At 37.4% G+C, this 25,146-nt stretch overlaps 1 protein-coding gene across 2 annotated transcripts in view; it reads left to right on the top strand.

The window, feature by feature from the left end:
• Positions 1–25,146, top strand: part of RNF13 (ring finger protein 13) — a 155,522-nt gene that overhangs the window by 27,242 nt on the left and 103,134 nt on the right. For both annotated transcript variants that reach the window (XM_028103024.2, XM_028103023.2), the window contains exon 3: positions 4,396–4,476. In XM_028103024.2, the coding sequence (XP_027958825.2) occupies positions 4,396–4,476 (81 nt within the window). The remainder of the gene's footprint in view (positions 1–4,395; positions 4,477–25,146) is intronic.

The raw sequence follows: 25,146 nt of genomic DNA, 5'->3' as shown, positions 1-25,146 counted from the left end.
CTGGGAACTTAACCAGCTGTGTGATCCTAATCAAATTACTTAGCCACTCTAAGTACTTCAGTTTCTTTATTTGTAAACTGGTATGTTGTAGTGATAATTAAATAAGATAAACTGCTTGGAACAGTATCTAACAGATAGTAAATGTTTTAAATACGATAAACTGCTTAGAACAGTATCTAACACATAGTAGAAGTTTTATCTCTTTTATCTTCATTATAATTATCATTCTCCTCATCCTTCACCCACTACCTCCAACAGTGTATGAGACTTCCTGAAGTGTTTTTTTTCTTTTTTTTTTTTTTAAAGATTTTATTTATTTATTTGAGAGAATGAGAGAGAGAGAGCATGAGAGGGGGGAGGGTCCGGGGGAGAAGCAGGCTCCCCGCTGAGCAGGGAGCCCTATGTGGGACTCGATCCTGGGACTCCAGGATCATGACCTGAGCTAAGGCAGACGCTAAACCGACTGAGCCACCCAGGCGCCCCTTTTTCTTTTTAATATAGACACAAAATAAAATATTAGGTATAGAAGTACAGTCAGTTTTTGCCAGCAGTGTTCCCCGTGTTTCAGGCAAGTAAATGTGTGGAATATATGTTGATATCATCTAGGGAAGGAACCATCAGCATGGGAGTTGCTTAAATGGGGGTCTTTATGCTGACACTAAAGGATAGAAGGCTGACGGTGTAGAAACAGCTGGAGGAGAGTAGATTGTGAAGGCATGTAACTAGTAAAAAGGGGAACTAAATATCAAGGCCGAGGAACTAGATGTGGTAACACAAGCATTAAAAGGAAGTGAGTCAAAAGCCAGAAAATGTTTAGCTCTTCCTTTTAATTAAATAAGAGCATCCTGAAATCTGAGTGTGTAGTATTACAGATTTAAATAAATTGGGCATCAGGTTGTTCCATTTTGGACTGGTATTAGGATGCTGCTTTTGAAAAGATAAAATTCAGATGATTTTATTTTTGGCAGTTGAATTCTCCCATTTGTTAATTCCCTGACAACAGTGTTTGTCCAACTAGTTAGAGTTCTAAGAGAATATGGAGGTGCTACTATAGTTTGTTGCTGACTTGTCAGTAAGCCCCCTAGATTGTGAGTACTTGGAAGGCAGGACTGTGTCTTACTGCACTTTGTTTCTGGTGCCTAGTGAGAGTTATACAGTAAGAAATCAATAAATGAACCAATTAATAGCTTTTCCTTGGAGATTTAATTTTCATATTTTCTTTTAATAGCACCTATTCTTTGGTACTTTAGATTATTGTTATTTCTGTTAGTAGTTCATCCTCATCATCTCTAATTTTATCATTTCTCTCTTTTGACCCAAAATGAAATGAGAAATTATTAATTAGCCTTGAGCTGTGTCATGATCTTACTGAGAATTAGTATCCATCTTAATGTAGCTTCAGAGAGAGTCAAACAACCCAATTTTGGTTTACTCCCAATCTACCTTTTGATTCTGTTGTAGGGATTTGTCAGAGAATCTGTTGCTTGGTAGGTGGTTATGAGGGTCAGTGGCCAGAGTAGGAGAGAAGCACCCAGTAGTTAGTGGTGTGAATGGATTGGATTATATAGCGTGGTTATTAAGAGCTCCTGCACTGGAGTTAGAATGTGAGTTGAATTCCAGTTCTGCCACTCTTGGACAAATAGCTTAACATCTCTTAAGTTACTTATGAAATGAGACTGTATGAGAGAGTGTGGGGCAATGAGTTAAGAGCTAGAGCTCTGGGACCAGACTGCCTGGGTGAGAATCCTGGTTTCTCCTACTTACTAGAGCAAGTTATTTTCAACATTTTGTGGACGGTCTGTAAAATGAGGATGATAAAATAGTGGCCGACTTTATAGGGTTTTGTAAGGATTAAATAAATGAACACCTGTCTGGTGTTTAGCATGATATCATAAATGCTCAATAATTGTTAGCATTTGTTACTTTCTAAATTAAATTAAACCTTCTGTTAAGGCTGCTGTCGGAGGAGAGAATTAGTTAAGAAAAGACCTTTTTCAAAAGAGATGGATTAAAACTGTTATATGGCAATCACTGAGGATGGGATTCCATAGAGGAATAACTTTATTTTCTACTTCAAGGATTTTAACAGTAAGCATTCTTTAATTTCATGAGCAGCAGTCCACCCTCCAATACTAAAAAGCACTTTTATGCTAAAGATGTTTCTGTTTGTCTTGTTCATGATAGGAATATTTTCTCTCTCTTTTTTTTTTTTTTTTTAGATTTTATTTATTCGTGAGAGGGAGAGGGAGAAGCAGAAGCAGGTTCCCCGCTGAGCAGGGAGCCCGATGCGGGGCTTGATCCCAGGACCCTGAGATCATGACCTGAGCCGAAGGCAGACACTTAACCGCCTGAGCCACCCAGGCACCCTGGAATATTTTTTTCTTTTTAAACAATGTGATTTTAAGAGGCATTGTAGGATAATCCATGTTTTGCTGTTAAGGAAAGATGAAACAATTTCAAAATGGGTCTCACTCAGTAACAGAACTTATTCCAAGTACCAGTGTTGCGAGCATTATTATTCAAGGTAGACCTTTTATTTCTGAAATTTTAGCTAAAAGAGTGAAACTCTTCAGGAATAGGAAGTGACACACAAAAAAATACTTAGTACAGTTGTAGATTTTCCATTTCCTGATTTTAAAAGTACAGTTTTTTAAAAAGTACTGCCTGCACACATTTGTGCTTTTTCTTTGGTCTCTGTTGATCTGGATCAATTTCTTTATTTTACAGTAGTGTCTATGGTCTTGGAGAGATTAAGTGACTTTCTCAAGTTTAACACTTGGAATCAATTAGAGAGAGGTGTTTTAATTAAGAGATTAAATGACACATTGTGATAATGGTTATAAAAAGCCCTTTGTGACTCCAAAGCACTTTGTAAACCATAGAGTAGTCTGTAAGAATGAGTTATTGTTACAATAGGAAATTACCCTGAAGCAGTGTTGGCTTCCAAGTATACTACCACGCTGATTATCCCAGAAGTAACAAAATGGTTAGGTTCAGTGACCAAATTCGTATGCTCGAATCACACATTTTATTGAATTAATCACAAACATACAATGACAAGTACCGTTAAAGGATGGCTATGTTAAGACACTCAGGATAAGATTCAAGTGAAATGCCAGAGCCATACCACCCAAATCCTATATTGCACATTATTAGTTTGTCCAGTCTCTCTCAGTGCTGCATCAGCTTTCTCTGGTCACAGTGTGGTTACCAGGACCTGAGTTGAGGGTGAGCAAGGGGAATTAACATGGAAGGTTTTCGGAACCAAAATTTGCTCTGTTGTTGAGACTCCGGATATTTACATTTGAACACAGCTATAACTTGCTGTTAACCTGCAGAGCTATTTTTCTGCTTGTCTCTGGCAGATGACACTTGAGTTTAGAATGGGTATCCCCAGTGGGCGTTTGATTGAGGGATGACAAAGCTCTCAATCTGGATTTGTGACCTAATCCATGCTTTGTGAATATTTAAAATTTGCTTGATCTTTTGTACTGTCCTTTGCTATCTATACGTAACACTCTTGCTTTGTGTCATCCATTTTACCTATCTTCAAAACACTGTGTTCTGTTTTTCTGTACTTTTGGCCTACTGTTTGCAAAAAGCTATCTTCACTTCTAATACATCATGTAAGCTTTGCCTGTGTTTCAGAAGTTACTTGTTTACTATCTTTGCTTAGTTTCATCTATCTTCCTTGTTTCTCTTCTGTGTAGCAGATTGAACATTCTTAAATAATACAACAAACTCATTTCACAATTATCATTAATATTATCTTCTACAATTACAGAGAACCCTTGCTTTGTTTTGCTCTATTTTGGTAGGGAACTAATAAATCCTGTAGCATAGGAATCTATACCTATAAGGAAGGGGAAAGTTGAGTTTGAATGCCTTCAGTTCTTTATATGGATATATTGAGTTTCCTTCTTTCATTGTTCAGCTGTGGATGAAAATGTCCAGATTATATAGAAAATGATTTGATGCTTCTTCTTTGGGGAAAGGCATCTTTTGTAGCTAGGGCCAGAAATCCTGTATATCTCTTCTACTAAATCAGACCCTTTAGAGAAAGTCAAATGGAACTCTTGCTGGAAAATAATCTAATTAGAAAATTCTTTGCTAGGGAATTGTGGGAAAAACTCAGAAAGCAGTAAGTGGTTTAATGTTATAGAATTGCTGCTGTTTAATAATAATTATGTGAAATTAGAATCTAAACAGTTGTATATGTAGTAAATTGTATATATTCCTTGCTATTTTAGTGAATATACATTTACAAAGTTGATTTGTGTTGAGCTGTGATAGTGGATCAGAATTGTGGAAATGACAACGTAAGTAATAAACATTTTGTTTTTAATGTTATGTGTAAATTGAGTGTAACTTGATTGTTTTTAATTTTATATTTAGTATAATTTTGAAAATGCATCTCAGACATTTGATGACCTTCCAGCAAGATTTGGTTACAGACTTCCAGCTGAAGGTTTAAAGGTAAGCAAATAGTAATATGTAGTAAAAGCACAAGGTATTTAGTAAGGTCATTTTTATTGCTCTTTATTTGTTTGAAGAATGAAAATATTTCTTACTATTATCATAAAATCCACACATTCATTTGTAAGCGGTTCAGACTATTCAAAAGATATAAAGAAGAAAGTGAAAATCACCTATGATTGTATCATTCTGAACTAGCCACTGTTAACATTTTGGTATGTATTTCAGACCTGTTTTCTAAGATATGTACTGTATGTCAGGTGTGTGTGTGTGTGAGTGTGTTTATAGATATATATGTACGCATATATTTATGTGTTTACTTATATAATGAATCTATATTTTAACACTATTAAATAGAAACATGCTACTTGGTTTCCAGGCCTTTTTACTTAATTCTCTATCTAGAACATCTTTTCATGGTATTAGAGAAGAATCTGCAATGGCTGGATGGTTTTGCAATATTGTGAAATACTATGGGTTTTTGAACATTTATTTAATTTTTCATGTGGATTTTTAGGTTGTCCAGTGTTTTCTTTTATAAACACTGCTACAGTGAATGTCTCCTTTTTTGTGTATTTGTCTATTTATTTGCATAAGATACATTTCCAGGGGCCCCTGGGTGGCTCAGTTGGTTAAGCGACTGCCTTCGGCTCAGGTCATGATCCTGGAGTCCTAGGATTGAGTCCCACATCGGGCTCCCTGCTCAGCAGGGAGTCTGCTTCTCCCTCTGACCCTCCTCCCTCTCATGCTCTCTCTTTCTCAATAAATAAATAAAAAATCTTTAAAAAAAAAGATACATTTCCAAATGTAGAATTGCTTTGTATATGGAATACATGTTTAAAATTTTATTGTATATTCCAGGTTGCCCTTTGAAAGTTTGGAACAATTTAGAATCCTACCAATAGTGTCTGAGACTGTCTTTTTTCCCTACACCCTCTTCAATACTAGATATTACCAAATTTTAGTTATTTGTTAAAAAAAATCTAGTGAGCTTGAACATCTTACTTTTTGCCGTGTGTGTGTGTGTGTGTGTGTGTGTGTGTGTGTGTGTTTGAATGTATGCATGTGAATGCGAGAGTGAATTGCGCCTGTTGATGCTCTTTGCCCATTTAAATTTTTTATTGTTATGTTAATCACCATACATTACATCATTAGTTCCTGATGTAGTGTTCCATGATTCATTGTTTGTGCATAACACCCAGTGCTCCATGCAGAGCATGGAGTGCTCCATGCAGAGCATGCCCTCTTTAATACCCATCACCAGGCTAACCCATCCCCTCACCCCCTCCCCTCTAGAACCCTCAGTTTTGTTTTTCAGAGTCCATCGTCTCTCATGGTTTGTCTCCTGCTCCGACTTACTCCCCTTCATTCTTCCCCTCCTGCTATCTTCTTTTTCTTTTTTCTTATCATATCTTGCATTATTTGTTTCAGAAGTACAGATCTGTGATTCAACAGTCTTGCACAATTCACAGCACTCACCATAGCACATACCCTACCCAATGTCTATCACCCAGCCACCCCATCCCTCCCACCCCCCACCACTCAGCAACACTCAGTTTGTTTCCTGAGATTAAGAATTCCTCATATCAGTGAGGTCATATGATACATGTCTTTCTCTGATTGACTTATTTCACTCAGCGTAACACCCTCCAGTTCCATGCACGTCGTTGCAAATGGCAAGATCTCATTCCTTTTGATGACTGCATAATATTCCATTGTGTATATATACCACATCTTCTTTATCCATTCATCTGTCAATGGACATCTTGGCTCTTTCCACAGTTTGGCTATTGTGGACATTGCTTCTTTGCCCATTTTTATTTAATTTTTTTTTTAAAGATTTTTTTTTTATTTGAGAGAGCATGTGTACACAAGCATGGGTCAGGGGTGGAGGGGCAGAGGGAGAGGGAGAAGCAGACTCCCAGCTGAGCAGGGAACCCAAAGAGGGGCTTGGTTCCAGGACCCTGGGATCATGACCTGAGCTGAAGGCAGATGCTTAACTGACTGAGCCACACAGGGGCCCCTATCTGCCCATTTTTAAATTAAAATGTCTATTTTTATTGCTTTCTAAGAATTCTTTATATACTGGAAATATTAATCTATTATTTGCCATATCATATGTGTTTCAGGTCATTTTTTTCTGGTTTGTCTTTCATTTTTTAACTTTGTTTAAGGTTTCAGTAATTTTGTTTATGTAGTTAAAAATTACTATGCTTTCCTTCTACATCTAGGGTCACGGTTAGAAAGTCTTTCCCCATTGCAAGATGAATTTTTTATGTTATATAAGTTAGAATACATGAAATTGTGTGTATGTACTACAGAATGTTTTCAGGTTGTTCTTTCTTAAAATTCCATAAAACTACTATTATCATTTAGGATGGCAGGCACCTTTCGGAGGGGCATATTAATTTTTAATTTTTTGAAGATTTTAAATTATTAAATTTCCAGCATTGTAGGACTGTTGCTCATTGTAAAAATACTTAAACAGAAAGGAGGTATACAGAGGAAAAAGGAAAAGCCTTCCATTACCTCCTCTTCATCTATACATGTCAATCCTACTTCCCTCTTTAGCATTAAATATCAGGGTGTTATGTGATCCTATAGACCTTCAGAACTATTTTTCTGAATATGTGGTGCTTTTTAGTTCATAAATTTATGAACTCAAAAAGTTCATAAGTGATTACCATTTGTATATATGAAAGGTTTCTTAATTTTTTTTTAAATTAACATATAAAGTATTATTTGTTTCAGGGGTACAGGTCTGTGATTTATCAGTCTTACATAATTCACAGCACTCACCATAGCACATACCCTCCCCAATGTCCATCACCCAGCCACCCCATCCCTCCCACCTCTCTCCACTCCATCAACCCTCAGTTTGTTTCCTGAGATTAAGAGTCTCTTATGGTTTGTCTCTCTCTCTGGTTTCATCTTGTTTCATTTTTTCTTCTCTTCCCCTGTGATCCTTTGCCTTGTTTCTCAAATTCCACATATCAGTGAGATCATATGATAATTGTCTTTCTCTGATTGACTTATTTTGCTTAGCGTAATACCCTCTAGTTCCAGTCACGTCGTTGCAAATGGCAAGATTTCATTTTTTGATGGCTGCATAATATTCCATTATATATATATATATATATATATATATATATATCTACCACATCTTCTTTATCCATTCACTTGTCAGTGGACATCCAGACTCTTGCCATAGTTTGGCTATTATGGACATTGCTGCTATAAACATTGGGGTGCACATGCCCCTTTGGATTACTACATTTGTATCCTTGGGGTAAATACCCAGTAGTGCAATTGCTGGGTCATCGGGTAGCTCTATTTTTAGCTTTTTTTTTAAAAAAATTTATTTATTTATTTATTTGTTAGAGAGCGAGCGAGAGAGAAACAGCATGAGAGGGGAGAGGGTCAGAGGGAGAAGCAGGCTCCCCACTGAGCTGGGAGCCTGATGTGGGACTCGATCCCAGTACTCTGGGATCATGACCTGAGCCAAAGGCAGTCGCTTAACCAATTGAGCCACCCAGGTGCCCTCTATTTTTAGCTTTTTGAGGAACCTCCATACTGTTTTCCAGAGTGGCTGCACCAGCTTGCATTCCCGCCAATCATGTAGGAGGGTTCCCCTTTCTGTGCATCCTCGCCAACATCTGTTGTTTCCTGACTTGTTAATTTTAGCCATTCTGACTGGTGTGAGGTGGTATCTCATTATGGTTTTGATTTGTATTTCCCTGATGCCGAGTTATGTTGTCATGTGTCTGTTGGCCACTTGGATGTCTTCTTTGCAGAAATGTCTGTTCCTGTCTTCTGCCGATTTCTTGATTGGATTATTTGTTCTTTGGGTGTTGAGTTCGATAAGTTCTTTATAGATTTCGGATACTAGCCCTTTATTTGATATGTCATTTGCCACTATCTTCTCCCATCCCATCAGTTGTCTTTTGGTTTTGTTGACTGTTTCCTTTGCTGTGCAAAAGCTTTTTATCTTGTTGAAGTCTCAATAGTTCATTTTTGCCTTTGTTTCCCTTGCCTTTGGCAATGTGTCTAGGAAGAAGTTGCTGCAGCCGAGGTCGAAGAGTTGCTGCCTGTGTTCTCATCAAGGATTTTGATGGATTCCTATCTCACATTTAGGTCTTTCATCCATTTTGACTCTATTTTTGTGTATGGTGTAAGGAAATGGTCCAGTTTCATTTTTCTGCATGTGGCTGTCCAGTTTTCCTAACACCATGTGTTGAAGAGACTGTCTTTTTTCCATTGGACATTTTTTCCTGCTTTGTTGAAGATTAGTTGACCCTAGAGTTGAGGGTCCATTTCTGGGCTCTCTATTCTGTTCCATTGATCTGTGTGTCCGTTTTTGTGCCGGTATCATACTGTCTTGATGATTACAGATTTGTAATAGAGCTTGAAGTCCGGAATTGTGATGCTTCCAGCTTTGGTTTTCTTTTTCAACATTCCTCTGGCTATTCGGGGTCTCTTCTGGTTTCATACAAATTTTAGGATTATTTGTTCCAGTTCTGTGAAAAAAGTTGATGGTGTTTTGATAGGGATTGCATTAAATGTGTAGATTGCTCTAGATAGCATAGACATTTTAACAATATTTGTTCTTCCAATCCATGAGCATGGAATGTTTTTTTCATTTCTTTGTGTCTTCCTCAATTTTTTTTTTTAAGATTTTACTTATTTATTTGACAGAGAGAGAGAGAGACAGTGAGAGAGAGAACACAAGCAGGGGGAGCGGAAGAGGGAGAAGCAGGCTCCTGGCTGAGCAGGGAACCTGATGTGGGGCTCGATCCCAGGACCCTGGGATCATGACCTGAACCGAAGGCAACCACTTAATGACTGAGCCACCCAGGCGCCCCTGTCTTCCTCAATTTCTTTCATGAGTATTCTGTAGTTTTCTGAGTATAGATCCTTTACATCTTTGGTTAGATTTATTCCTAGGTATCTTACAGTTTTGGGTGCAATTGTAAATGGGATTGACTCCTTAATTTCTCTGCTTCTGTCTTGTTGGTGGTGTATAGAAATGCAACTGATTTCTGTGCATTGATTTTATATCCTGTCACTTTACTGAATTCCTGTATGAGTTCTAGCAATTTTGGGGTGGGGTCTTTTGGGTTTTCCATATAAAGTATCATATCATCTGCAAACAGTGAGAGTTTGACTACTTCTTTGCCAATTTTAATGCCTCTTATTTCTTTTTGTTGTCTGATTGCTGAAGCTAGGACTTCTAGTACTATGTTGAACAACAGTTGTGATAGTGGACATCTCTGCCATGTTCCTGACCTTAGGGGAAAAGCTCTCAGTTTTTCCCCATTGAGAATGATACTTGCTGTGGGTTTTTCATCGATGACTTTTTATGATATTGAGGTTTGTATCCTCTATCCCTACCCTGTGAAGAGTTTTAATCAAGAAAGGATGCTGTACTTTGTCAAATGCTTTTTCTGCATCTATTTAGAGTATCATATGGTTCTTGTCCTTTCTTTTATTAATGTAGTGTATCACATTGATTGATTTGAGGATGTTGAACCAGCCTTGCAGTCCAGGTTTCTTACTTTTTATAATGGAATCAATTCTAGCTAATTGACCCAGAAAGGGATTTATGAAGGGATACAGGTGTCTAGAGTATTGAAGCAGGAGAGCAAGGTTCTTATCCCATAGAGTTGAAGAATGAATCTCATGGACAAAGGAGAGTGAGTAAAGCAATAGAAGTTTATTAAGCGAGGATACAGAAAAAGCTCTCAGAAGTAAGAGGGGTCCTAACAGGGTTGTCATCGGGGGCTTTTGGGAATGGTCTTTTATAGAAAGCTAACCAGGGAACTTAAGTCCTTTTAACATCTCTATTCATGGCACCATTGAGCAAGGACTAGTGATAACACCTTCAATGGCTTTACTACCTTTTTAGGGTCCCAGTAATTTTGCTGGTCACAGGAGCTGTTATAACAAGGCCCACCTCTGACCCCTAGGACAGCATGGTCTGGTTTGTTCCCTTAGCTCTGGTCTCCTTTCCTCTCCCACATTTTTGAATTTTGTCATCCTGATCCCATGGCCTCCTCCCTGTCTCTCCCTACCTAGCCCCACCTGTCCCTTACTCAGTATCATATCCTGGAGAAGCAGTTTCCAAATTGTCAGGAACGAAACACAGAACCTCCTTGTTTGATAAGGGATTGATGCAGCCATTGACCCCCAAAACATAGCACCTTTTTCCCATCAGGAAGCCTCTGTGATCTTACCTCAGAACATTCTGCCTTGACTGCCACCCAAGCTGAAGAAATACCCTTTGCCAGACTGTTTTCTCAAATCTCACACCTTGACTGTTCTGACTGTAGGCCCTCTAGTTAACAAGCCACATACTTTAGTGAAATACTAGCTATAATGGAAGCTGGTTAATATAGTTGTAGTTTTTGTTGTTGTTGTTTTTGTTGTTTTAGTCTGCTCTGTAAAGGTGGAGTTCGTAGTGTGGGGAAAGTGGATTCAGAAAATTTGGGGCATTATGAATGACAGATACGCACTACGATGTTGATGGGGTTTTGGAATATAGGTGAGGTTCAGGGGGGTGGAGTCCGGAGCCGATGACTAAGACATCTGTGATGCAAAATGGTGGTTTCTTAAAGCATGGGGACAGGACCTGTGGGCAGGAAGAGCTGCTGCACTGGGGTAGTGAGGGGTGGCAGCTTAGGTACTATGGGGTTGGGGGAGGTAAGGAAAAAGGGAGGTTTGCAAAAGAATTTTCATATGCTAAAGAAGACTCACAGGATACTGGAGGCCTTTCCGTACATTTTGAAGTTAAGGTTGTTTACCCCTCTAGTAAGGCATTAACATTAAGATAGTTGGGAACTTCCTGGAGGAACATTATACTCTACCCACTTCAAGTATCTATCAATGGGCTGCAGGTTATAAAGACATTTAATTGTATCTACATTTCCTTCTGGAAGCTAGGTTATTGATGATAGGAATGCTTTGTTCTTGTAGATTGCTAATACATTTGTAAACTGAGGGAGACTCTATTAAGTTAACTATTTGTTTTTCCTTTAGGGTGGCCAGGAGTGTCTGCAGAATGTCACACAGTTCCCCTGAGGGGGGGGTTTTGGGGTGTCAGCTTCTGCTTTGTCCTCTGCTTGCCTTCTGTTCCCTCATCAGTGTTAACTTTGTAATTTGACTCCCTGCACATCCCCACCCTTAGCATTATGTCTTGATAGCTTTCCACAGCTGCACCTATAGATCTAGCATGTTCCTATTAAGCACTGCATGGTATTCTAATATAAAGGACCATAGTTTATTAGTCATTTCCCATTCACAGATATTTTTGTTTCTTATCCACAATTAAGTTATTTCTCTAAGATAGAGGTTTAGAAGTATAGCTGATGAGTCAATGGGTTTATACATCTAAAATTTTCATAGATATACTAAATTACCTTTCCAAAAGTTTGTACTGGAAAAATAAAACAAGACAAAACCACAGAGGGAGACAAACCATAAGAGACTCTTAATCCTAGGAAACAAACTGAGGGTTGCTGTAGGGGAGGAGGGTGGAGAGATGGGGTAACTGGGGGATGGACATTAAGGAGGGCATGTGATGTAATGAGCACTGGGTATTAAATAAGGCTGATGAATCACCGACCTGTACCTCTGAAACCTATAATAAATTGTATGTTAATTAATTGAATTAAAATAATTTAAAAAACCAAAAAGGCTATACTGATTTGTTCCCATTAACAGTGCATGAGAATACCCATTTTTCTACACCCTTTTCAACACCAAACTTCATCTGTATTCCAATACCACATCATCAGGAGGATCAGACCTATCTAGGTTTCTTATTTATATACTTTTCAGAAGTGACTTGATAAATAGAGGAGATAATTGATATGGATTTTGGAATATAGGTGAGGTTCGGTGGGGTGAAGTCCAGAGCCGACGACCAAGAAAGAATTCTTCAGATGTATTTGGTGCAAAATGGTGGTTTTATGAAGACACAGAGACAGGACCTGTGGGCAGAAAGAGCTGCTGCACTGGGGTTGTGAGGGGTGGCTAATTATATACTTGGGAGTTGGGGGAGGTAAGGAAAAGGGAGTTTTTCAAAAGAACTCTCATGGGGCACCTCGGTGGCTCAGTCGTTAAGCGTCTGCCTACAGCTCAGGTCATGTTCCCAAGGCCCTGGGATCGAGCCCCACATCGCCCCACATCGGGCTCCCCGCTCCGCGGGAGGTCTGCTTCTCCCTCTCCCACTCCCCCTGCTTATGTTCCCTCTCTTGCTGTGTCTCTCTCTGTCAAATAAATAAAATCTTAAAAAAAAAAAAAAAACTTTCATACACTAAAGAGGACTTACAAGTTACCAGAGGCCTTGCCCTTGTCAAGCTAAGGTTTTTCCCTCTAGCAAGGCATTAAAGTGAAGACCACTGGGAGCTTCCTGGAGGAACATTATTATTTTTTTATTTTATTTTTTTTTAAGACGTTAGTTTATTCATTTGAGAGAGAGAGGGAACACAAGCAAGGGGAGTGGCAGAGGGAGAGGGAGAAACAGATGCCCTGCTGAGCTGGGAGCCTGAGGTGGGGCTCGATCCCAGGACCTGGAGAGCAGGACCTGACCTGAAGGCAGATGCTTAATCATCTGAGCCACCCAGGTGGCCGGGAACCTTATATTCTGCCTGCCTTGAGTATCTGTTAATGGGCTGTAGGTTATAAGGACATCCAGTTTCATCCACATTTCCTGTAGGTAATTGATAAGAATGTTTTTCTTGTTAAAAAAAAATTGTAAACTGAGGGAGACTTAGGTCCTGCAGGACTATAGTCTCTAGAAGTTTAACCATTTGTTTTTCCTTCCCTTAGCTTTAGGGCAACCAGAAGTGGTTGAGGAATGTCACATATATCCCATCCAGGGGTGGGGATGGGGATTGTAGGGTGTCAGCTTGTGCTTTGTCTTCAGCTTGCCTTCTGTTCCCTCATCATAATGATGATTACTAAAAAATTGAAAACCAGATTTATCTCTAAGGAAGCCTTAATCAATAAGCTTAGCATCAGATTTCCTGAGTATAGCTATCAACGGCAAATCTTATTTTCAGCAAAATACCTTTTGGGCTAGATATATCATGATCATTGTATATGATGTTTTTGTAATCTAGTACTTAGTGTATGTTTTTCATGTTGATGAGAAGACAGAGGATGAAGGTCATGAGATGCAGATTTGTCCTGGACTGTATCATTCTTAATATGTATTCTAGATAATTTGTACCTTTTATGATATGTATCCTTATATATGATTTCTCTTAATCATTATTTTTAAATTAGCACCCTGTGTTATCACTAGTTAACTTCCCACAAGCTAGACTTATTATTTGAAAATTTACTAGTAACTTCTTCTGGATTCTTTCAGAAGAAATGATTTTGTTTAATACAAAGGCTTGAGATTAGAAGAGAAATTTTTTTTTCTCTAGTGAAGGAAAATGCAAATACAGCAAGGAAATATGCTTGTTTGGATGCCTTATTTGTAATGCCTCCTTTGCTTTCTTTGTAAGGAAGATGCTTAATAGCACTATTGTATTTTCCCTCCCAAAACACTCGATAGTTTTATGATATGAAGTCTTGGTTAGGCTGAATATACTTAGCTTCCTCATTCCTAGGAACTGTTAACTGTCATAATATCACCTTAAATTTGTAGACTAAAGCAAAGATTAGAGTTCCTTTTTCAAAGGATGAATAGGAAATGGAACCATTAAAATAAGAAGTAACACCACACCTGTTTATACATAAAATAGGAATTCTAAAATCAAAAGACATTTTTCAAATGCACGAAGGTATAAAAAGAATGCATCTTCAGTGAATTTTGAGCTTTTAAAATCTTTTCCTGTTAATTTCAAAGGTAATGATTGCTCGTTCATTCCTTACCTTTATCAGGGAGTAGAGCGTTTCATTAGATGTGGAAAATAATGAATTATTTCATTATGACAATTTATTACTTGGAGAAGAAGTGTGGAAGGTAGGGAGAGAGAGTAAGGGGGAGGAGGGCCTGAAGGAAAGCATGGAAAGTCTACCCTCCCATCTTATGTATAATTCCCCAAATCCAACCTTGGCTCTTTTTCTTCCACAGTTTGGGTAGTCTCTTCCATCATCCTTGGACCCACCCACATTGTCCTATTTAGTTTCCAACCACATTGTAAGTCAAAGAAGACGAAGATGTCTGATCTAACTCCGCACACTCCCTGCACTTCCCTGTTTCATTACTGGGCATCTTTGTTGTTTGTTCATTTAGTAGTTTTCATTAGATTTCCTTGCTGGCTTTCTCAATTTGATATGGTAAAAGTAATTTTTAATTTTTCTTCCCGTGAAAAAATATTTTTCTAATTATAAGCAATATATGCTTACTATAAAAATTAAGATGATAAAGGACATGTATAAAGAAGAATATGAAAATCATACATAATTCTACAACGAAGAGGTTATAGTGGTAGACTTGGGTATAACTGAGTTTTTATAGACCTATTTATGCCTTCATTTTAAGTGTTTATGCTATTTTGCAGCTTAAAATTTGGCAAAATCATGGCATATCCAATATCATGGATATCTTTTCATGTAAATATATATGTATTCATGTCATCACGCAGTTTTTAAAATACTTGAATTACATCATAATGTAACCAATCCTCTGTGTCATTGGTTGTCATTGTGTTTAGGTTGCTTTCTTTTCTTTTTTTTTTTTTTAAAGATTTATTTATTTATTTGACAGAGACAGAGATAGTGAGAGCAGGAACACAAGCAGGGGAAGTGGGAGAGGGAGAGCAGGCTTTCCGCCGAGCAGGGAGCCCAATGTGGGACTCTGTCCCAGGACCCTGGGATCATGACCTGAGCCCAAGGCAGACGGTTAACGACTGAGCCACCCAGGCGCCCTACGTTGCTTTCACTTATTAAAAATTATTAAATATTTCAAACACAGAGTAAGGGAGTACTAGAACATCCTGTATACCTACCACCTGGATGTTCATGTTTTGTATTTTTTTAAAGAAGAAATAAAATGTTACCAGTACCATTGAAACATTTTTTTCCCTTCCAGATTCCATTCCCTATCTTCCTCCTCCTAGATAATCATTATCCTGAAATTTAGATCTTTCCCATTTATGTCACAAAACATATTTTATCTTATATGAATCTATAAACATTGTTGTACCTGCTTTTAAATTTTCTTTATTCTTGTTTTTAAACTTGCTTTTTTTTTACCCAACAGTATATTTGAATTTTATCTACATTGTTATATTGTCTGCATTCATTTTGACTATTGTATAGTACTTCATTTTATGAATATATCATTTTTTCAATATTTTATTAATATGTAAGATGTCAGTTTTTTGTTATATCTTAAAAATTTCTCCTTGTGTATATTACAATTAGATGTCATTTCACACTCATCAGATTAGTGAAAATAAAGAGTCTAACAATGTCGATGGCCAGCAAGGATATGAAAAACAGGTAGTCTTATATACTGCTGGTATATGAGTGTCTGACCACTCTGGAGAGTTTGGTAATAATACCTTTTTTTTCTGAGTGATAACTTGCCATAATGAAATAATTCATTTTTTCCACACTCAGTATATTTCTTGCTTAATAAATGAATCTGTGATCATTGTCTTTGAAATTAACAGGAAAAACTAATTACCAGTATTACCACCCTTATTACTTTGTCCTGTTCTATTTTTATCTGTTTACCTGTGCGATCCAATCCCTTTTTGCCAGTCACTATTCTCTTTGAATACTTAATACTGAAATAATTTCTGTAGCTAGGATATGACCATTTTCATTAGTAATTTTAAGTTCTGGTCCCCTTAATCAGATTGATAACCGGTTTGTGTTCAACTTCAGTTAACCGGATTATGTTCAACAGTGACTGAGTTATTATGAGAAGTTGCAAATGGCAAACAATGTGAGTTATGAATGATTGAAGGTCTGTTTCTTTAAAAAAAAACAAAACCGTATGTTTTTGGCTTCATTATCAAAGAATTCTTTTTAGTCAGGATTCACTTTTGTTTGCAAAACTGAGGAATTTCTCTGCTGGCTCTTAAGTTTTCACAGATTTACTTTCTGTATTTATTTCTGAATTCTTTTGCTATCAAAGATTTTGTTAGGAGTTTTGTAATTGATTAACACATTTAAAGCTTTTATGTTCTTAGAGGATCTGTAAAGTACTACAGAATATAAAATATGAATAAATATACCTTACTGACTTGTTTTGATGATTTGTCAATTTAGAAGGTGATCTTAGAGGATATGTATTTCCAATGTCAGCTCAATCCACTTAGTTTCTCTAAAAACAACAGGAATTCTGTCTTGTTGTATGTAGCAGATCCTACAAGTACACCATAGTCTTTTGAGCTTTTGATTTTTTACTTGGTGCAGTGTTTAGATTGGAGTGACAGTGTTTGACTGGATTTTTTTTCTTAAGACAATGATGTGGTTATGATGGTCGTGTGGCATGTAACAAATTTACTAAAAGGCATTGGCCACCAGAGGGCACAGTTTGTTTTTTAAAATGTTAAGATATGGTTTATGGAGTGAAGCATTATCTGTGTGTGCTGAATGGGAAACACATAACAGATGTCTTTTCTTCATAGAGCTTGAATATCAGAAAGTCAGAATCCTGACAACTAGTTTTGTGTTAAAACTCAAGGCAATAATCTTTAAATCTTTATCAATAATGTTGTTTTTAGGAATTAGATTTGATAATAGAAAAACCAAAGGATTGTCAACCTGATCTGTTAAAATATCTCTTTATTTATTTCAACATGAATTTGAGTGAAAAGGGAATTATTCATCTCCTTTCTTAGCTTTATCCTGGACACCATGATTTATTGTCCTTCCCCCCCCCCCCCTTTTCTTTAGTAAGCTATTATGTCTGCAGATTACTGTGAAGGGGTAAATTTAGGGAGAAGACATTTGTTAATTTACATATAAATGTGAAATTCTATTTGCAATCAAGTTAATCTTATTTTGATCATATAAAGAAAGGTATAGTAGATATATAACAAGTTAAATTATATTTAGATGGGACAGCCAGTATTCTAAAACCAAGAGGTGATCAGATAGGCATTTGGAATATATTTCCACTTACCCAGTGTGATCTAGGAAACACAATAGAAAAAGAAAAACAAAACCAAAAAAAATCTCCATAAGATAAAAGCTTGTTTTCTTGTTGTCTGCAAAAATAATACTAGTTACAGTGGACTGGAGCCTGCGCAAAAAGGCTGTCCCCTTCAAGAGCATTCCTGAAACAAGTGTTTCCAGATGACCTTGTATTAGGTAATACATATATATTCAACAGATAATACTTTTTTGGGTAAGAATTTAACCAACAACATTAATAGTAAAAACAGGAATATTTAAGATACAACCTGGAGTTATACTAAAAACCATCTAGTTCATTGACCAGCCTCATACCCTCATTTTTTTAAAGTTTGCTGTATTTTTAAGTAATCTCTATACCCATTTTGGGGCTCAAACTCATGACCCTAGGATCAAAGGTTGCATGTTCTTCTGACTGAGCCAGCCAAACACCCCATGTTTTTTTTTTTTAGTAACAACTTTATTGAGATATAATTCACATACCATACGTTCACCCATTTAAAGTGTATGTTTCATTGGCTTTTAGTATATTCAGAGTTAGCAGTTATCATCACAGTCAATTTTAGAACATTCTCCTCCCCTGCAAAAGAAACCCCATACCCATTGGCGGTTAGTCTCCATTTCTTCCCAACCCCTCCAGTTCCAACCCTAAGCAATTATTTATTTTTTGTCTCTATAGAGTTGTCTATTCTAGACATTTCATTTATAAATGGGATCATATAATATGTAGCCTTTTGTTTCTGGCTTCTTTCACTTAGTTCTTTAAGGTTCATCTGTTGTGTAGCATATATTAGTACTTTGTTCCTTTTGATGGTAACTAATCTGTTGTATGGGTATATGAGATTTTGTTTATCTCTGCATCAGTTGATGGACATTTGGGCATTTTTATTTTTTGAATATTATGGATAATTCTGTTATGAACATCAGTGTACATGTTTTTATGTCTGTTTTTATTTCTCTCTCAAGGATTCACCCATTTATTTTTAGAGAGAGCAAGCACAAGTGGGAGGAGGGGCAGAGGGAGAGGGAGAGAAGCAGACATCCTGCTGAGTGTAGTGCCTGTTGTGGGGCTTGATCCCATGACCTTGAGACCATGAACTGAGCCAAAATCAAAAGTTAGATGCTCAACCAACTGAGCTGCCCAAGTGCCCCTTTTCTCTCTTGAGTATATACTTAAGGGTAGAATTGTTGGGTCATATGGTAACTCTGTAACCCCGTAAGAAACTGCCAGATTGTTCCAAAGTGGGTGCGTCATTTTCAACTCCCACCAGCAGTGTGTGTAGTTTCCAAGTCCTCCCATTTCTTTGTCAAGACTTGTTCTTAATCTTTTCTTTTTTTTTTTTATAGACATTCTAGTTGGTGTGAAGTGCTATCTCATTGTGGTTGTGATTTGCATTTCCCTAATCATTAGTGATACTGAGCATCTTTTCATGTGCTTATTGGCTAGTCATACATCTTTTTGAAGAAATGTCCATTCAAATCTGTTGCCTATTTTATCTATCTATCTATTTATATATTTATAATTTTAGGTGGTTAACATATGGTGCATATTGGTTTCTGGAGTAGAATTCAGTGATTCATCCCAGTGTTCATCATAAGTGCCCTCCTAATACCCATCACCCATCTAGCCCCTCTCCTTCCCAACCCCCTCCATCAACCCTGTTTATTGTCTATTGGTAAGAGTCTCCTATGGCTTGTTTCCCTCTCTACTTTTCATCTTTTCCCTCTTCCCATATGTTCATCTGTTTTTTCTTCAATTCCACATATGAGAGAGATCATATAGTATTTATCTTTCTCTGACTGACTTATCTTACTCAGCATAATACCCTGTAGCTCCTTCCATGTAGTTGCAAATGGCAAGATCTCATTCTTTTTGATGGCTGAGTAATATTCCAGTGTGTGTGTGTGTGTGTGTGTGTGTGTGTGTGTGTGTGTGTGTGTGTGTCTTCTTTATCCATTCATCAGCTGATGGATATTTGGGTTCTCTCCATAGTTTGACTATTGTTGATAATGCTGCTATAAGGATCAGGTTGCGTGTATCCCTTTGAATCTGTATTTTTGTATCCTTTGGGTAAATATCTAGTAGTGCAATTGCTGGGTCATAGAGTAGTTCTAAATTAACATTTTCAGAAACTTCCATACTGTTCTCCAGAGTGGCTGCACCAGCTTGCATTCCCACAAACAGTGTAGGAGGGTTCCCCTTTCTCTGCGTCCCTGCCAACATCTGTCATTTCCTGACTTGTTAATTTTAGCCATCCTGACAGGTATGAGGTGGTCTCTTATTGTGGTTTTGATTTGTATTTCCCTGATGATGAAAAATGTTGGGCATCTTTTCATGTGTCTGTTAGCCATCTGGATAGCTTTTTTTGAAAGTGTCTAATCATGTCTTCTGCCCATTCTTAACTGGGTTATTTGTTTTTGGGTTTTGAGTTTGATGAGTTCTCTGGAGATTTTGGATACTAACCTTTTATCAGATATGTTATTTACAAATATCTTCTCCCATTCCATAGGCTCTCTTTTAGTTTTGTTGATTGTTTTCTTTGGTGTGAAGAAGCTTTTTATCTTGATGAAATCCCAATAGTTCATTTTTGCTTTTATTTCCCTTGCTTCAGGAGATGTATCTAGTAAGAAGTTGCTGTGGCCGATGTTAAAAAGATTACTGCCTGTGTTCTCCTCTAAGAATTTGATGGTTTTCTTTCTCACATTAAGGTCTTTCTTTCATTTTGAATTTATTTTTGTGTATGGTGTAAGAAAGTGGTCCAGTTTCATTCTTTTGTTGCATGTTGCTGTCCAGTTTTCCCAACACCATTTGTTGAAGAGACTGCTTTTTTTTCCATTGGATAATCTTTCCTGTTTTGTCAAAGATTAGTTGACCATATAGTTGTGGTCTGTTTCTGGGTTCTCTTTTCTGTTCCATTGATCTATGTGTCTGTTTTTGTGCCAGTACCATACTGTCTTCATCATTATGGCTTTGTAATAGAGCTTAAATTCTGGAATCATGATGCCTCTAGTTTTGTTTTTCTTTTTCAGAATTGCTTTGGCTATTCAGGATCTTTTGTGATTCTGTACACATTTTAGGATTGTTTGTTCTAGCTCTGTGAAAAATGCTGGTGGTATTTTGATGGGGATTGCATAAAATGTGTGGATTGCTTTGGGTAGTTGTAGACATTTTAACAATATTTGTTCTTCCAGTCCATGAGCATGGAATGCTTTTCCATTTCTTTGTGTCTTCTTCAATTTATTTCATAAGTGTTCTATAGTTTTCAGAGTATAGATCTTTTACTTCTTTTGTTAGATTTAGTCCTAGGTATCTTACTGTTTTTGACGCAATTGTAAATGGGATCAGTTCCCTGATTTCTCTCTGCTGCTTCATTATTATTATTTTTTAAAGATTTTATTTATTTGACAGAGAGAGACACAGTGAGAGAAGGAACACAGGCAGGGGGAGTGGGAGAGGGAGAAGCAGGCTTCCCGCGGAGCAGGGAGCCCGATGTGGGGCTCGATCCCAGGACCCTGGGATAATGCCCTGAGCCAAAGGCAACTGCTTAACCGACTGAGCCACCCAGGCGCCCCAATTGTTAAATCTTCTTGATGGGTAGATCCCTTAATTATGATATAATGCCCTTCTTCATCTCTTGTTACAGTCTTTGTTTTAAAATCTCGTTTGTCTGGTATAAGTATGGCCACTCTGGCTCTTTTGACGTCCATTAGCATGATGGTTCTTCATCCCCTCACTTTCAATCTGCAGCTGTGTTTAGGTCTAAAATGAGTCTCTTATAGGCAGCATATAGATGGATCTTGTTTTTTAAATTCATTCTGATACACCTTGTCTTTTGATTGGAGCATTTAGTTCATTTACATTCAGAGTTATTGAGAAATATGAATTTAGGGCCATTGTGTTACCTGTAGAGTTAGTGTTTCTGGTGATTTTCTCTGGTCCTTTCTAGTCTTTGTTGCTTTTGGTCTTTTTTTTTTTCTCCACTCAAAGAATCCCCCTTAAAACTTTCTTGCAGGGCGGTTTAGTGGTCACAAATTCCTTCAGTTTTTGTTTGTATGGGAAATTCTTTATCTCTCTTTCTATTCTGAATGACAGCCTTGCTGGATAAAGAATTCTTGGCTGCATGTTTTTCCCATTCAGCATGTTGAATATTTCCTTCCACTTCTTTCTTGCCTGCCAGGTCTCTGTGGACAGATTTGCTGCAAACCTGATCTGTCTTCTCTTATAGGCTAAGGACCTTTTTTCCCTTGCTGCTTTCCGAATTCTTTCCTTGTCTGTGTATTTGTGAATTTGACTATGATATGCCTTGGTGATGGCTGGCTTTTGGTGAATTTAACTGGAGCTCTCTGTGCTTCCTCGATTTTGATGTCTGTGTCCTTCCCCAGATTAGGGAAGTTTTCAGCTATAATTTGTTGAAATAAACCTTCTGCTCCTTTATCTCTGTCTTCATCTTCAGGGATTCCTATCATTCACATGTTATTACGTTTTACTAAGTTATGGAGTTCTCGAAGTCTGCCTACATGGTCCATTACTTTTCTTTCCCTCTTCTTTTTGGCTTCATGATTTTCCATAATTTTATCTTCTGTATTACTGATTTTGCTCCTCTACTTTGTCCATCCTTATTTTTGTGGCCTCCATTTGTGTTTGCATCTTGGTTATAGTATTTTTAATTTTGGCCTGACGAGATTTTAGTTCTTTTATCTTTGTGGTAAGGTATTCTCTGGTGTCTTCTATGCCTTTTTCAAGCCCAGCTAATATCCTTATAAATTGTTGTTTTAAATTCTAGTTCAGACATCTTACTTATATCTGTATTGATTAAAACCCTGGCCATGAGTTCTACCTCATGTTTTTTCTTTTGGGGTGAATTTCTCAGTCTTGTCGTTTTGTCCAGAAAAGAAAAGAAAGAGAAAAAAGAATAACCAAAACAAACAAACAAAAATGAAGCACAAAACAAAGAAAAAGAAAAAAACCCAAGGAAAAAAAATACAAAACAAGCTAACCAAAAAAACCCCCTAGCTCCTAGGTGTGTTTTGGTCTGCTTGTTAAAAGAATCTAGATCCCAAAATAAAATGAAATGAAATAAAAGTAGACAAAAATAAAAACTATATCTGAAAAGTATGTGTATATATATATGTATAAATTTAAAAAATTAAAAAAATTAGAAAATATAAGAAAAATGAAATAATAAGAGAAATAGAGAATAAAAGTAAAAAAGAAACTTGATCCTATTTTCCCTAGAGCTGAAGCTTTGTAGCACTCAATGATCAATAAACTTGGTGTAAGCTAGTTGTTTGTGCTGGCCTTCTGGGGGAGAGACCTTCTGCACTGATTCTCAGGCTGACTTGTTTCAGCCCAAATGCTTCTCCAGTGCTTAGGCCGGTGGGGCTTGGTGTATGCTGCTTGGTCTCCACTAGGTGGGGCTGTTTTGCTCCCTGATGGCTTTCAGCCCTGATGGGCAGGATGAAAATGGCTGTGTCCTGCTGTCTAACCTGGGAGCTGAAAGTTCGCCCCCTATTCTTTAGTGAACCCTCACAGAAAAGCAATCAATGTTTCTACCAGTTTCCATCTGAACCCTGCATTCACCCTGCCCCAGTGGAGCCTTTTTATCTCAGGTATGTGACTGAGTTTCAGAACTCCAAATTTTAGGGATGCCTACGTGGCTGACCAGCACTCTTCCCTCCAGGGCAGGGTCTTGTTGCATTTGTCGCCTGTCCCAGGAAAGCAGTCGCATGACCAGCGGCGGTATGCAGTTTATAGCAGAAAGCCAGCACCAAGATCTGCTGCTCTCTGCTGGTTTCCTGGCTCCTATGCCTGGGAACAGTGCAGCAACTTGGTGCCACCCATTCTTCCTGCAACGCAGGGGATCCTCAGACCACCCTGTCGCTCCTGGGATTCTGCCCCTCTTCGCCAGCTGAGCACCTTTAATCCAGGCATGTCCCCCATGGTAGCAAATTTAAAAGTTCAGATTTTCACGCTCTGCCCCTCCTAATATTTTGTGGTAGCCTCAGTAAGCAGACTCCCTCCTTGCTGCAGCATCTACAGCTATGTCTCCTCCAGGTGAACTTCCGCTTCTCCTACCTTCCAAAAGGTGGTTGCTTTTCTACTTGCAGAATTGCAGTTTTTGTTTTCTCAGACCTCCAATTGACTTCTTGGGTGTTCAGAATAATTTGATAACTATCTAGCTGTGTTCAAGGGTTGAGACAAGCTCAGGGTCCTCCTACTCCTTGCTCTCTCTTTCCAAAAAAAAAATTAAAACTTACTACAAAGCTACAGTAATCAAAATAGGATGTTGCTAACATAAACAGACACAAAGACCAATAAAATAGCATAGATAGCTCAGAAATAAACACATATAAGTCAAATGACTTTGACAAGGGCACCAAGACCATTCAAAGAAAGGATAGTTCTTTCAACAAATGGTATTGGGAAAACAAGATATCCACATGTACCACATGCAAAAGAATAAAATTGGACCCTTATCTTATACCATATAAAAAATTAAAGACCTTACATTTGAGTCAAAGACCTAAATGTAAGAGCTAATATGTAAAACTCTTAGATGAAAACATAAGGGAAAAGCTTCATGACATTGGATTTGGCAATGATTTCCTGGGCATTAAAAGCACAGACAACAAAAGAAAAAATAGATGGTTGGACTTCATCAGAATTAAAAACTTTTTGCATCAAAGGGCAAAAGACCCTAAAGACAACCCATGGAATGAAGGAAAATATTTTTCAATCATATATCAGATATCCAGAATATATAAAGAACTCCTAGGATTCAATAAAAATAAGTTAACCTGATTTAAAAATGCACACAGGACTTGGACAATCATTTCTCCAAAGAAGATCAACAATGGCCAACAAGCTCATGAAAAGATACTCAGCATCACTAATCGTTAGGGAAATGTAAATCAAAACTGTATTGCATATATGTTAGGATGACTATAATCAAACAAAATAATAAATATGGCCAAGGATGTGAAGAAATTGGAACTCTTGTGCATAGCTTGTGGGAACTTAAAATGAAAAAACCACTGTGGAAAACAGTATGACAGTTCATCAAAAAATTAAATATAGAATTACCATATGGTCTAGCAATCCCACTACTGGGCGAATACTCAAAAGAAATGAAAGCAAGAACTTGAACAGATATTAGTACACCCATGTTCATAACAGCATTATTCACAATAGCCAGAAAGTAGAAACAAGCAAAGTATCCATCAATGGATGAGTGGATAAAAAAAAAATGTGGTATATGCACACAATAGAATAACATCCTGCCTTAAAAAGAAAAGAAATTCTAATACATGTTACAGCATGGATGAACCCTGAAGGTATTTTGTAAAATGAAACCTGCTGGACACAGAAGGACCCTATGATTCCACTTATATGAGGTGCTTAAAGTAATCAGGTTCATAGAGACAGAAAATAGAATGGTAGTTGCCAGTGGGTAGGAAGAAGGGTAAATGGAGATATTGTTTAAGGGTACAGAGTTTAAATTTGAGCAGATGAAAAAATTCTGGAGATGGATGGTAGTGATGCTTGTACAACGATATGAATAT

The sequence above is a fragment of the Eumetopias jubatus genome, unplaced genomic scaffold, assembly GCF_037043125.1.
Source record: "Eumetopias jubatus isolate StellerSeaLion01/CBP00866 unplaced genomic scaffold, mEumJub1_p1.0 scaffold_1, whole genome shotgun sequence".
Classification (NCBI taxonomy): domain Eukaryota; kingdom Metazoa; phylum Chordata; class Mammalia; order Carnivora; family Otariidae; genus Eumetopias; species Eumetopias jubatus.
This window is presented reverse-complemented; position numbering and strand designations above follow the sequence as displayed.